The 14633-nt window shown below is 34.9% G+C and overlaps 1 protein-coding gene across 3 annotated transcripts; it reads right to left on the reverse strand.

Annotated features, from left to right (window-relative positions):
• Positions 1-1912: 1912 nt before the first annotated feature.
• On the reverse strand, positions 1913-14252 carry LOC114410488 (paired amphipathic helix protein Sin3-like 4). Of its 3 annotated transcripts, XM_028374473.1 has the most exons (25): positions 14016-14252; positions 13625-13920; positions 13056-13208; positions 12728-12914; positions 12530-12628; positions 12236-12400; positions 11405-11729; positions 10856-10992; positions 9702-9777; positions 9592-9624; positions 9184-9467; positions 8916-9070; positions 8593-8720; positions 8225-8479; positions 6218-6907; positions 6004-6074; positions 4816-4930; positions 4298-4743; positions 3820-3920; positions 3578-3716; positions 3342-3494; positions 3076-3239; positions 2873-2978; positions 2572-2755; positions 1913-2342 (listed from the first exon to the last, which is right to left on the reverse strand). In XM_028374473.1, exons 2-24 carry the CDS (start codon positions 13699-13701, stop codon positions 2597-2599), a joined length of 4218 nt encoding a protein of 1405 aa, XP_028230274.1. In that variant the 5' UTR covers positions 13702-13920; positions 14016-14252; the 3' UTR covers positions 1913-2342; positions 2572-2596. The 3 variants fall into 3 exon arrangements, 2 of the variants coding, with proteins under 2 accessions (XP_028230274.1, XP_028230261.1); XR_003666306.1 differs by having other exon boundaries at positions 2489-2755; positions 4298-4930; XM_028374460.1 differs by having other exon boundaries at positions 4298-4930.
• Positions 14253-14633: the final 381 nt, after the last annotated feature.

Consider the following 14633-nt stretch of genomic DNA (forward strand, 5'->3'; position numbering starts at 1 on the left):
TTTAATTATTAAATAACATAAAATATACTCTTATGGTATTTTTTATCTTGATAACAATATATAGTAACTAATTATTATCATTTGATCATGATATAATTCAACATTTATGTATTTTTATATATCTTCAACAGAATTGCTTATGACCATTCAATAACTTTTATAGTTAGTCCTGAAAAATAAGAATTTCTTTAATAATTTAAAATGATAATACCCAACAAAATAGTAGTAATTTATAGTAATAAATGACTATATAATATTTTATAGTTTAATCATGACAATAAATTTAATTTTAGATTATAAAAATATGAATTGATCACATTATGTTAAAAATATTATATACATTTTTAAATATTTTAATATATATATATATATATATATATATATATATATATATATATATATATAATGACTCACCGATTAAGTCTCTGACCCACTAACTTAGTACAATTCCTGGGCAAGTCACCTCTTGTTTGAGTTATAAAGTGCCATGTGATCTTGTATTTTAACTGATGTTTATTCATTCAAAAATTGAAAAAGTAATGGATGAAGCTAGAAGTGTTCACGGGACAAGGTAGATCAAATTTGGTTAAACCCATTGTCCAACCTGATCAAAAATTTTTAGGTCGGGTTGGATTGAGTTTATACAATTTTTTTTTCCAGACTCAATTCAATCATAAATACGTAGAGTTAATTGGATCTTAATATTTAAAAAATAATTTTTTTATTTTTAAAAATTATTTTTAAAACGGTAATTTATTTTTGTCTAATGCTTTGTAAGTATATAATGATTAAATACACTCAAAAGAAATCAAATTGTATTTGACTAATATAGTTAATGATTTCAATTCTAATACAACGTTTTTTATTTTAAATAGAAATAAAATATGATATTAACATATTAAAACATAAACAAAATCAAGATAAAAATAAAAATAATTTAAAAAAGAAAAAAATTATAGATGATTTTCTAATATTTTAATAAATTATGTGAGTTAAAAATTATTAATATATTTTGTATTCAATAATTAATTTATATATATATATATATATATATATATATATATATATTATAATATGGATTGAGGCGAATTAGGTATAGTTAAAAAAATAAAACTCTTTATGATCAAGTCAGCAGATAATCTGTTTATGATCAAGTCTTAATTAGATTTGATCAAATCTGACTCAAACACATTAAAATCCAACCAAATATAATTAAATCACTGCTAAACTCAAATCCATGAGAACCGCTACCTGAAACCGGTGAATTGGGCGCAAGGTGGCGTGTTGGCAACCGGGAAAAGTTACAAAAATGGGCACGACTCATTGCCACCCTGCCAGATGGCAGTATTTCAATAGGCGTTTTAGAAGGCTTTTTGTTCAGTGAAGTTATATTATACAGTATGTTCATCACACAATGCATAAAAAAAGAAGAAGCAATAAGAATATATAATTGTGAGATAAAATAGTTGATGCAAGTAAAAAAAAAAATTATAAGAATGTTTTAAGAAAAATAATATAATTCTCTCTTTGCACCATCACACACCTAACAAAATGATCACCACTATAATTTATCTCCTTTTAGAGAGCAACACTCATCCAAAGTGTTAAATTAGCTAACTAATAAACTTCCAACTTTTCAACTATAGCTTATGATTGGTAAACTTCCAACTTCAAATTAGTTAGTTTTTTTGCCATATCGGCTACCAACATTAACATGTCCAAATATATATATATATATATATATATATATATATATATATATATTTTAGTGTTGCTCAATTCAGTCCATCCACCTCCATGCAGTAAGTAGCTTTCAAGACAAGCAAAAATACCCTCAGTCTTAGACTGTACCCAATGTTAAACCAGAGCGCACAGCATTCCATGCTAGACCAAGAGAAAGGAAACAAAAAAGAGAAGAACGAAGGATGTGGGCAGACTCTCAGTCTACACACTTTGTATTTGAAACGGCAGGGCCAATTGCAGCCACCGAATGTCCCATGATCAATAAACCTCAATATTTGTAGCAGCTAAAGTTAAAAGAGGAAAAGAAAAACTAAATAACAAAAATATGGATGAATGAAATAAAGAGTCCTCTAGTTAAATCACAAATTACCTCTATTTATTTACATTATTGTGAGCCATCGTTAGCCATCAAATTACAGTATACAACAATCTCCTCCTCTCCATGCCGCACCAGCTACCCATTCTGTAAGATTTATTAGGTTGCTCAAAGAAAATGTGCAAAAATAATTTCAGAAAAACATCCCTTGATCAACAACTTCTTGGATAGGATGGCGTTTTCGTCAGGCGCCTCTGCCAATGTTTACATTTGACAAATGTTACTGAAAAGGACAACCAAACAATAATTATTAATCAGATTTTGTTCAATAGAAATTCATACTAACAAAAAAAAAAACAAAGGACAAATTTTAGCTGTATTGTTATCTAATATTGATATAGCAGTAAAGAGGAAATTAATTTCATTGACCTCCGATGGGAGTATGTGTTCTGTGCATCTGTATGACGTCAAGCCCAAATAACATATTTATCAATATAAAGAATTTTGCATACCATGCCCAGCTCAAAATGGACACTTTCATGTAATGGAAAACAAATTGCGGAATCGTTGTACTCTGCTTGAACAAATGTTTGAAGACTGTGCCTGTTCGTGAGCACCTGAACTCTTCAGACGCAAGGCTCTTCTTTTCCTTCTTATCCGAAACAAAAAGTCTTCGGTATCTAAAACATATGAGACCTAAGAACAGGTACCGAGAAGAAAATGTAAGACTGCAACACAATCTAACAGGCTTGCGGGAAGAATGACACATTTTGACAAAATAAGAGAGAAGTATAAAATCTTATTTATCAATACCTTAGATGAACTGCAAGCTATCTTACACTCCAGACCATTAATAATTTGTAGTCCTTCCATAGCCTGGCTTGAAAATTCATCATTACTGGCATATCTACGTTTATTCCTGAAAATATAAATTAAATAAATAAATAAATTTACAAAAATAAACATTAGTATGCAATAACACTAATAATTTATAATTCTACTGACTAATCAAATACCTCTTCAAGAAAATTCCTGACTTCTGTTTTTTGTCAGAGACGACAGACAGGAAGTCATAGTGTAGATAGGTTGAAAAATTAGGGTCCATTGACACAGCAGTCACCTCAGGTTTATCATGTCCAGAGTCCATCAGTTGAATAGACAGTTTCATTGGTCCAGGTGACTGCAATGGAACAAACTAGGTTACATTTACAGAACTTATAACTATTTAAAACTTAATTCAGGAGCAGACCTAAGTTGACAAGAAAGTAAAATAAAAGCTTACATATTCAATACGATATATGTTCTCGTCATGGAGAAGAACACGGGCATTTTCGTGATAAACGATGTCAACAAATTTTCCGGGTTTTCTCGATTTCTCATATGCATATAGTTGTAAAAGCTTATTATCCATCTCATCAGCGGCAACAGCTTGAAGCTAAAATAAAATAAGAGATATTTTAATGGTAGGAAAGATAGTATGGTATGCAAAAGACAGAAAGAGGAATTTATGTATGTGACCTGTTTAACAAGTTTATATATCAGCTTGTCTAATGTGAATAAGACATATGATTGAATTCCAATTATAGCTCGACAATCATCCTCAAATTTTGTATTATCAGAAGAACCATCCAGCAAACTGTAAAGGGCATTCATGAACCTGTAGCATAAAGGAGACCCCTCAGTCTTGTATAAATCTTCACACATATATTCAAATTGGTTTTTTGTAATATAATACATTTGACATTTCCTAGGAATATCACCTGTCATATTGATCAGTGGAGCTTGTATCACTTGAAGCCTTCCATTTCCTATCAGCAGATGATGAGTTTATCTTTGCTGATTGTATCCTCTCATACAATGTCTGTCAGATTAATAGAAGGAAATATTTCAAAATGAATATATAATAAACTTAAAAATATATATTTTGTCTACAACCATACATATATTCACACACCCCCGAGATTGACACCCATCCAGCTTTTCAAAACCTACATAAAAGGTTCCTCACTTCCTCAAATTTCAAATAGTACAAACAACTCCCTCTCCTAAAAGAATCATCTGGTCGGAGTCAATTTTGGGATGAATCTATCGGTTAAACATACCCAATCTCTTGGCACTAGCAAGAATTAAACCAAAAAAAACAGAGAAGCAAAAACCAAGAAGTAGTTTACACATTATATTTCTGACAAAGATCATCAATATAGGTTATGAAAACCAGAACACAGGGGGGGGGATAACCTGATGAAGTCTAAGCAACACATAAAAGGAATCATTTCCATAGAAAACTCGTGAATTCCTGTCCTTCTCATGTAACATTGGAGGAACATGCTTTGCTAGAGGCTTCACAGTTAGTAGAAAGCGTTCAGAATATGGCAATGACATTCCATCTCCTTCAACATCATGGGCATCAGCTATTCCTTCAGCTTCACCTTCACTCTCAGCCTTGTTATCATGTTCCCCATCCTCGTGCTCTTCTCGAGAACACTCCTCACCATCAGCAGACTCGCTTCCAGAAACATCAACATTTTCAGATGCATTTTCACTGTCCTCTGATGACCTGTGATGGCTTTCTTCACCTTCATCATCAGCATCAGCATCGTTTTCTCCTCTAGTTTCACCACAAACTTCTTCCCCGTGCCTATTTTGGTATTGCCGACTCACACCACCATCTTTTCCTTTATGCACTGCATCCAAACCATTACCTCCATAAAATGCAAAGTTATCTTCTTCAAAGTCTCCATTAGGAGATAACTCACCCTCTTCTCTTTCATTTTTGAAGGGTCGAACTGATTCCTCTTGGTATCGGTGAACTTTGGTGCCTCCAGTGATGGCCCCATTTGTTGATGTACCCAGTCTTGTAGAATCACCACCCTAAGCGATGATAAAGAAACAAAAATTCACCATATTATTCAGAATGATGCCTGGTCTAGCAAAATTCAGTACATCACTCATAATGATGCCACAGAATGACTAGTTTTAAAAAGGACAAAGCACATTAATATTTAGTCAACAATTTTGATTATGTTATAATGCAGAAAATATTTGAAGAATAATGATATCCATGAATTTTGCTAGGATGGCAATCAATTATAGTCCCTTAAACACATGTAAAAAGGAAATAGTGTTCTTCATACTCTGTTTTGAAAAGCTAACAACTTACGGTTTAGCATTCTAATCTTAGTAATTATAATATGAGGATCAATTCATTGTAGAACGATATTCATTAACCATATACATGTTACAAGATCTATTAATCATGAACATACTTTTACCACAATCAACTTGACCAAATTCAAGGAGATGAAATACCACCTAATAAAAATATGGTTTGCAATATAATAGTTCAAGATATCCAAGTCAATTCGCATTGATGTTAAGGACAGTGAGAAATGTCAATCATAGAACACATACAAGGGAAAACAGAACTTGATCCATAAAAAGCTACCATATAGCCTTTCTAATTCACATGATATATTTTTTATTATACCACATGCTGTCATTTTTTTTAGACCTAAAGACAGGCATACTCAATGCAATTATATGATATCAGAAAACAAGAAAGTGCAGCGACATTGGTGTTTCCCTTGCATTAGAAAGTATTTTAATAATTTTTTCAGAAGGTGGAATGGCATCAATTGGTTTACTGACAGTGCAAAAAAAAAAACCTTCATAAAGACAGCAAATCATAGAGAGCAGGCCCCGGCGCAACAGTCAAGTTGTGCCTTGATGACCGGTTGGTCATGGGTTCAAATCCAGAAACAGACTCTCTGCATATGCAAGGGGAAGGATGCGTACAATGACCCTCCCCACACCTTCACGAAGCGAGGAGCCTCTGGTGCCAGGGTATGTTAGTTTATTGACAGCAAATCAAAATTTATCCTCAAGATGAATAAGCAAAATTTAAATTGAGACTGACATAAGCTGCACCCAGAGTTAAGCCATACCTCTGATGACGGTATATCAAGTCCTCCCTCAACAGAAGCATTACCAGGTCTTGTTGGAGTGGCAGTGAGTCCTTGAACAAAAAAATGTATCTCAGTTCCATACATTCTCAGAAAGCAACAATTTAAGATGATAGGACAAATTAATGACAGTATTTTAAATAAATGGTAGGGTAAGAGTCAAGAAGTATCATCATTGTTGAAGTAAGTTACTAACCCGACAAATTATCTATGTTTGTCCTTCCATTGCTTTGCTCCATTCCAGATGCTGGTGAGACATTTGCATTCACTAACCGTTCGCTGGACTGGTCTTGCTTATTGTTAAATCCTGATGGTTCATCAGGTGTGAATGCAATACTATTCATTTTACCATGCTGTGTATTGCTGCCCAAAGTTTCAGTTTTACGCAATGCATGGTCATCAAGATACCTATCCTCAACCCCACTATCACCATTTGACTGCCATGCTTTACTAGAAGTTGATTGATCTAATGGCATACACTCATCCCCATTTCTGGAAACATTTATATGCTTTGGATTCATTATGGTAGCACCCACAACAGGGCTACAGTCACTCTCAGCAACAGTTGCTGTGTCATTTAGGACACAATTATTCTTAACCTTGACAACATCTTCTGTATCCTCTGCACACTGGGGCCGAGAAGGAATACAAAGCATGGGTTCTAAAAATGTTGTCCAAACCTTCATAACTTTATCCACGTGTTCAGTTGTGCAAATTTCTCCACAGGAATATTTTATGAGCTGATATAAATCTTCATGAATATCTGGATCAGAATACTTAAACTCCAAGTTTGGAAGAATTGGCCGCCTATTTCCAGCAGCAATAGCAAGAAGAACATCATCTTTGCGTTTCTTTTCACTGATTTCTTTGATTTCTGCCAGCAAGGCTGTAAAAGTTTCATAAAAGAAAGGTGTCAGTGTCAGAAAAATGGAAAGAATTATTGCATCATGATCACCAACATATGCGAAAATTGCACTGTATTCAAATCACATCCCACTGATTTTGTTTTGCATGGTGTCTAGACTTTAGAGAAACAATGGTGAGTTGTGATCAATATAAAATTAAATAAAAAAATCAAGCCAATTGCACCGAGTAACACTAGGAAGGTGCCAGAAAACGTCAGAAATTGCTAGAGACAGCGCCAGAGAATAGTGGGTCACATTTCAAAGACACAAGGGCACACGATTGTTTTAGAATAGGGTTTCAATTACAAAATAAACCTTAAATGACGCAGTATTGTGGGGGTAAACAGGGGTTTTCAACCATTAATCAAACTTGTGCTTGCTAATGCCACAAATAGCCGTTAATATGGCCATGATTTGTGCCACTCCAGGCACAACAGCAAGCAGTGACATGATGGGCTTTAACAGAGTGGCCCATAGCCACAACGCGAAAGCACTACAGCGTGCAATTGACAACTCTGGTTTAAGTATATCAATAATATGATGATGATATATCACATGATTAAAATTTTTACAGCCTTAAAAGAATACTCTGATTCAAACATTAAAAGCTTCAAGAATTCAATGTTATTGAAATGAAAAGTTATCTATTACCTTTGGTGTCAGAAATGGCTGGAGATGACGCCAGAGAATAGTGAGTCATATTTCAAATACACAAGGGCACACAATTGTTTTTTTTTTCTTTTTTTGACGTCAAATACTGTTTCTATTCTTTAGAAATCAAAGTCTGTACATCAGCTAAAATAGCAGATTCAATCTGATGGAGATAGCCCCCAACCCAAATACATCTCTTTGAACAAAAAAGCAAAACTAGCTAACTGGTCAGCTACAGTATTACCAGCTCTCTTAGTAATAGGGTTTCAATTTCAAAACCTAAATAAGGTAAGTGTGTCCCCCAAAATAAACCTTAAACGACGCAGTATTGTGGGGGTAAACAGGGGTTTTCAACCATTAATCAAAGCTGCGTCTGCTAATGCCCCGAATAGCCAAAAAAAATGGCCGCGATTTGCACCATTCCAAGCACAACAGCAAGCAGTGACAAGATGGGCTTTAACAGAGCGGCAATAGCCACAACGCACCAGCGCTATAGCGTGCAATTGACAACTCTGGTTTAGGTATATCAACAAAATGATGATGATATCTTACATGATTAAATTTTTGTAGCCTTAAAAGAATACTCTGATCCAAACATTAAAAGCTTCGAGAATTCAAAGTTATTGAAATGAAAAGTTATTCATTACCTTTGGTGCTCAAGCTTTTAGTATCCTGTTGCTTAAAGTAGAAGCTACGATGATCAAGAGATTTGTGATAGTTCTTAGCATATATTTCACCCCAAACTTTACTAAAATCAGCACGGCACCTTGCCCACTCTTCCTGTTTCTGCTTCAAGCGTGTTAATATCACTGGCAAAGCTAGAGGTGCATTCTTCCTTAACACTTCCATCACATCAAGCCCATGGTCACCATATAATCGCTCAATACACCTCAGGTTTATAGCTAAAGAAACATACAGAGAAAGTCACATCAGAATATAGAAAACTAAAAAGAAATTACATCGCACTGCATATCTGCTTTCAGAAATTCCAATGGTCAATTGAAAAGACTATAACCTGTTAAGTGCTCCTCAATACGAATTGGGCTGTCTCCTTTAATTATATTACTATTGATCTTGTCTAACAGCTCTTCTACTCGTTTGGTTGTCACATTTACAGACTCTAACAACATGTCAAGTTCAAACCTGCCAGCCCAGTTAACATAATATCAGCAAGCGCCAGTGATAGACAACTTACGGAAATCATGTCTTAATCAACCCAATGATGGCAAAAACAAAAACTGGAACAATTTGGCAACTATGACAGTGATCATCAATAAAAGATAAATCAACAAAACAATTAGTTTAAAATGTACTTAAACATCACTGGCAAGCTCTGACCTGTCATCTTCACATCTAAACAAACTCTCTTCATACTGATTTTTGCGCATATGTTTGAAGGAATAATCCTCACTTCCTGAAGTGACAGACACCCAGTAATCATTCAACACCTCAGCACCAAGTTCTGTTTTCTGGCTAGCTACAGGTATTGGGTACTGCATAAGCACAGATAATACACACGCAGAACACAATCAGCTAGAGAACATCAGAGATTCCATTAGAAAAATAATAAAAAATATGAAGACATAAATAAATAAAATAAGTATACATTTTTCGGTAAGAGACGGTAACTAGGAGTGCACTGGTCGCAGTTAGAAAGGTCCAGCTCATTTATAGGTTTGGATAAATACTTCTCCTTGCTGGGATATAGAGACATCTTAGAACCTAAAACATCCTTGTTGGCAATCGCAGTAGATTTGTCCCTTTCTCGGAATTCACGGTCCCTTTCTTTCATCCCATCATCCCTATAACGGTCTCTATCTCTATCCTGATCTCTATCCTTGTCTTCAACCTTTATTTGTTTCAGTCCATGTCCATCATTCCATAAGGACTCTGTTAAACACAACAAAATTTTTGGATGAGACAATAAACTGAAAATGTTCACGTGAACCCAGATCACTTTACATAAAAATAAAAAGGGGAGCATTTATCAGAAGATAACTGCAAAACATCTTACTTTTATTCATAACACCAGCAAGGAATCCACCATCTGCATCATAGAACCTGATTAGAAATAAATTACAAAATTTAACTTCATAGAAAGTAATAAATTAGTTTGAATGTTACCATTCTTTTCAGATTGAAGCAAAAATTCATTAAACCCCTCCATAAGATCTGGATATTTTCCCAGTAAATCACCCACCTGGAAGAATAAGTGACCAAGAGTCTATCATATTGCATTGCATGACTAGTAAAAGGACTATACTTCAATGGAAATATATATTACAGTGTGAAATACACTAAAAGCAGGTCAAGCTGGAATTTAAAATGATCAAGAGAAAAATTCAGTTATCTTCAAGATTTTAACATCATATTCTATTTATACAATTTTTCAGGAGAGAGGAATGACCTTCTAGAAAGATAGCAATCAACTGTTCTATTACTTCAAGAAAGATGTACAATCTAATGAGGCTACTACGAAATATTTACTCATGGGTGGGGCAAGCTCTTCTATTCTAGTTCATGGTTTATCTGGTCTATATGGTTCATCCAGGGGAGGGATCAATAGTTTTTCATGAGCAAGTTCAGTTTTAGCAGATTATTGAAGTTGAAGTAAGCTTCAGCATTGACAATAGATCTACTTTAATGCCCCAAATTCGTTTTGTTATATTTCTAGATAGACAAATGTAGAAGTTAGAAGAGGGATTTAGAAGGAACAGTCCGCCAGCTTTGTCAAGAATAAATGGACAAAAACTGAAACCACATAGAAAGCAATTGATCACTTTAGAAATAACATAAACCCATTGAAGTCCTTTCCTTCAATAGCTACTCTAACATTCCATTCAAAATGGTCTTCGGTCAATGTATTGCCTTAGTAGTACTTAAATTTATTGCATGGAAATCGGTTATTCCTTCAATTTATTGAGTATCTATTCTCATCACAGGACTTTATTATTCCTTGAAATTTGTCTGCTAGCACACTCATAGCCCCCATAGGACTATGCTGGCCCAAACCAAATTTTGCCTGGCCCAACTTCAGTCTCCAAATTGACAGTTCACAGTACAACACTTAAATAAATTCTCAAGATTATGCAACAATAACATAATCTAATTTATCTTCCTTCCATAGTTTACCTTCACAATTTATAAGGAATTTAGGTCAATCAATGTTCATTTCCAACCAAACCAACATAGATTGACAAATTAAAGTCATCCATCTTAACAGAATCTAATACTAAAATCAGTGAAGTATCTTATAAAAATTAATATGCAAGCCATACCAATGACTGCAACTCATGTCGGGTAATTATTTCCCTGCTGTAGATATGCAAGCACTTCAAAAATTCCTGGTAGTCATCAGGATTTCGTAATTTTTCTTTGACCTTTTCACAGAAAGCAAACTCTTGACTGTACATACCTGAAATGACAAAATTTAAGATAAATAACAAACCACAAAAAGAAAGGGAGGAGTTAAAAGCACAAAAAAAATTGTAATAAACTAGGTTTCTCCTTGTACACAGAACAAGGAAAATACTGACATAGCCCTAGATGATAAATATAAAATTCAAAGCGCTTCTTGATTATGGATAATTCTATCACCAAAAGAAAACATATTCTTTTTCATTTTAATTTTTTAGCATTCACTAATGAACTTTTAAGTTGATATCTTTTAGTGTTTTTTCCATTTATTTATTTCTTTCCTGAGTAAACATCAAAGCATATGCTCCATAATTTGTGCATTGTACATCATCGGTTAGTTAGGAAAGGTAAAAAATATACAAAATTAAGTTTTGTAGATTCAAGATCAAAAGTAATGATGGCATACTTACTTTTCAGAGAATTTTTATCATCACAAGTGGATGACATAGGACGCACACCAAAATTTTCATCTGCATCAAGCAATGGTTCAGCTCCAGAGTCTTCAGCCTTACGATTCCGTTTGTGAGAGAATCGCTCCCTATCTCGAGCCCCATCATGCTCATAATCTCTATCATCCCTTTCACGTTCTCTCTTGTCTCTATCTTCTCTACGTTCCTTTTCCTTCTCCACACGTCTCCTCTCCTTTTCTATCCTTAACAAACCCCTGTCATGATCTGGGTCAGGACGATCAACACTGGGGTCATGATCACCATGTGAAACAATGGTCCGTTCTCGCTGACATGCAGATGAGTAGAATGTTAGCTTGATGAGCAACTATAAAACTTGTAGGCACAAAGCCACGGAGGTCAACAAAGACAAAAGATGGGGCCTTGAGGCTCTACAGGGTTTTAATTTCTCAGGGCAAAAATCATCAAAGACTGACAACTAGGCATAACATTTTCAGTAAAAAAATAAATGATTTAGATTTTCAATTTACAAATCCTAGCAGCTGACAAGAGTCCCAAACATCAACAATTGTTAATTTTTTGACATCATAACACTTCTACCCAATTTAACATCTTAGTTAGCAAATTAGATGGCTGGCACTTTTGGTTTATTTTTAGCTATCAGTAATATGTTAAAGGTGTGCCTCACTGGAACCATAACAGTGCTAGAGGCAAGCACCTCACTGAAGGGACAGCACTTTAATAAGCAAGATGTGCTGACCCCTTCTGGCACCTCACCTTAGCTCCTTAGGTATGCCCCAACAGCAAAGAGGGACATAAGAATTGGAGATAAACCTTTTCAACGTGCAATTGTCGTATTGTTGGCATTGCAGAGCTCCTATCGCGAAGCATAGAATTCCGAGCAGAAGCATAATGAGTAGAGGCAGCTGCAGAAGCGTCTGGAAGAAAATGAGTAAACTCATCAAGAAGATCAGGGTGGTCCTGAAAAATAGCAGCAACCTGAAGAAATCCAATATGCGACAAAGATGAGAATCAAAAGAAATATTATTACCAGAGGAAATAAAGAAAAGAAAAAGAATAATGCCCAGTTATAGCATGATAACACATAACATAGGCATACACACATACCTCCTGGTAGACCTCAGTAATAGATTTGTCTTCCTTTCTGTACATATTCAATATGTCAAGAAATGATTTATACACATGATCATCACCTTGAAAACGAGTCTGCATGAAAAGGATCCATCAGACTCAAAAGCAAAGCTATCCATTGGTTGAGAACAAATCTGTATAGTTAGAACTCATCAGACTCAACAATGCTCTTACCTTTATCTTGTTCACAAAATTTATAGCCTCTTCAAATTCAACGGGTTTCTTTGGGGCAGGTTGATCATCCTCTGATGGAAGTGTGATTTCGTAACCCTTAGGCAAGAAGGTGTTAAATCCCAATATAAGATCTCTGTGGCCTTTAAACAGTTCCTTCACTCTTGCAATGACACCCACAGTATCAATTCTACAATGCACCAAAAGGAAACACAACTCAATTTCTACTAACAAAACCAAGATCCCCTTCCCCAATATAATACCAAAATAATATACAAATAATTGAGCAGGAGGCGGGGAGGACAAAGAATATGGTACAATATGATCAAACCTTTGAGCCTTGAAATCTTTCATAACCTCCAAAAAGTCATCATACTTGTCCCTCTTATCTTGAAATATATCCTTCACTGCCTTGAGATATGCAAGGGCATCATTAGTTGTCAGTTTCTGAGCACCTCCATTCATCATCTGCGGTTGCCCAGACCTTCGTTCCAAAAATTTCATAAAATACTAAGAACCGTAACTCGGTGCACAAATAAAACGTAAAAATCGACTTATGATGAGAACGATTCAAACATTATCCAGATAAGAAACATCCGATCTCATTTCACAGTCTAAAAAACCAACAAAAACAAAAACTAGACGCTTCACTGAAGCCTATACATACAAAAACAAATTACAGAGCAAAACAACTATAGAAACTCCTTCGATTTCACACAAACACACAAAAACACAAAACTTCACCACACCGAGAAATCAAATAGCCTCATCACTCGATTGAAGATGCAAACTTTTGATCAAGCAGAAAATACAACAAAGGCAAAACACGAGCACAGTACAATTAAATTGAAGATAACAAAACACCAAAATAAAAAAAAATAATAATAAAAAAAAACTTACGCTTCTCCTCGTGAAGACAACACAGGCCGTTTCAATTGAGAACAACTCGTGAGAACTTCATCTCTGGACCTCTTCATCTCAAACCACAAAAGCACAGAAACAAACACTCTCTCTATCTATCTTCTACAACAAATCATGCTTCCAAACTCCGAAAGAATTCAAAATCCTCAAAACTCAAGCTTCTCAATCGAGCAAGAGCAGCGAGCACAGTTCAGATCTAACCACGAGGAATCAACGCGAAGCTTGAATCCAAACCCCTGCCTCCGCGAAGAGGATCACCTCGGAGGAGCCAAATCCTGAAACAGAAAGAGAATCGCAAGCGAAATTCGCATTACTTCAATGTAAAGCAACGTGAGGATGAATTGGAACGAAGGAGGAAGAAGAAATTTACAGAGTGATCGCCAAGTCTCTCTGAACTTCAAAGAAAGATAGAGAAAAATGCTTTGTGTAACAAAGTTATTTCTTTTCTCGAGCCTTTGTGATTCTTCAGAAAAGCGTCAACGTGGAAGTGCTGAAGAGAACGAACACAAATGTTTTTTCCACAGAGAAGTTTCTTTTTTTTTTTTTCTCTCTCTCTAAGTTTGAATTTCAAAGAGGATTATTATTTTTATTTTTCTTTTCTCTTTGATTTTCTGGGCAAACAGAGCGAGAGAGAAAGAAGAAAATAAAAAGAGAGAAGGAGAGAGTTAAAACATTGTGATATAATATAAGAAGGAGAAAAAAAAATGAGGGTGGTGGCGTGGCGGTAGTAAAATTTGACCTGCGTTTCCCGGTCACCCTAGTATTCACCGTTTATAAGCGGTTAATCCTTCCCCTAAACACGTTTTCTGAAAAGAAATTAGGGCAAATCGAGAGATTCTAACGTGAGGGTGTAGTAATGTTTAAGAAGGCAAATATGAAAATCATGCAGTGGCCTTTTGGGGATTTTGGTGATAATAGGGTTTTATTTTATTTTATTTATTTATTTTTTGTTTGGTATGAGTTTGTGAGTAGTAGTTGTTGGTGAATA

The sequence above is a fragment of the Glycine soja genome, chromosome 1 (assembly GCF_004193775.1).
Source record: "Glycine soja cultivar W05 chromosome 1, ASM419377v2, whole genome shotgun sequence".
NCBI lineage: Eukaryota > Viridiplantae > Streptophyta > Magnoliopsida > Fabales > Fabaceae > Glycine > Glycine soja.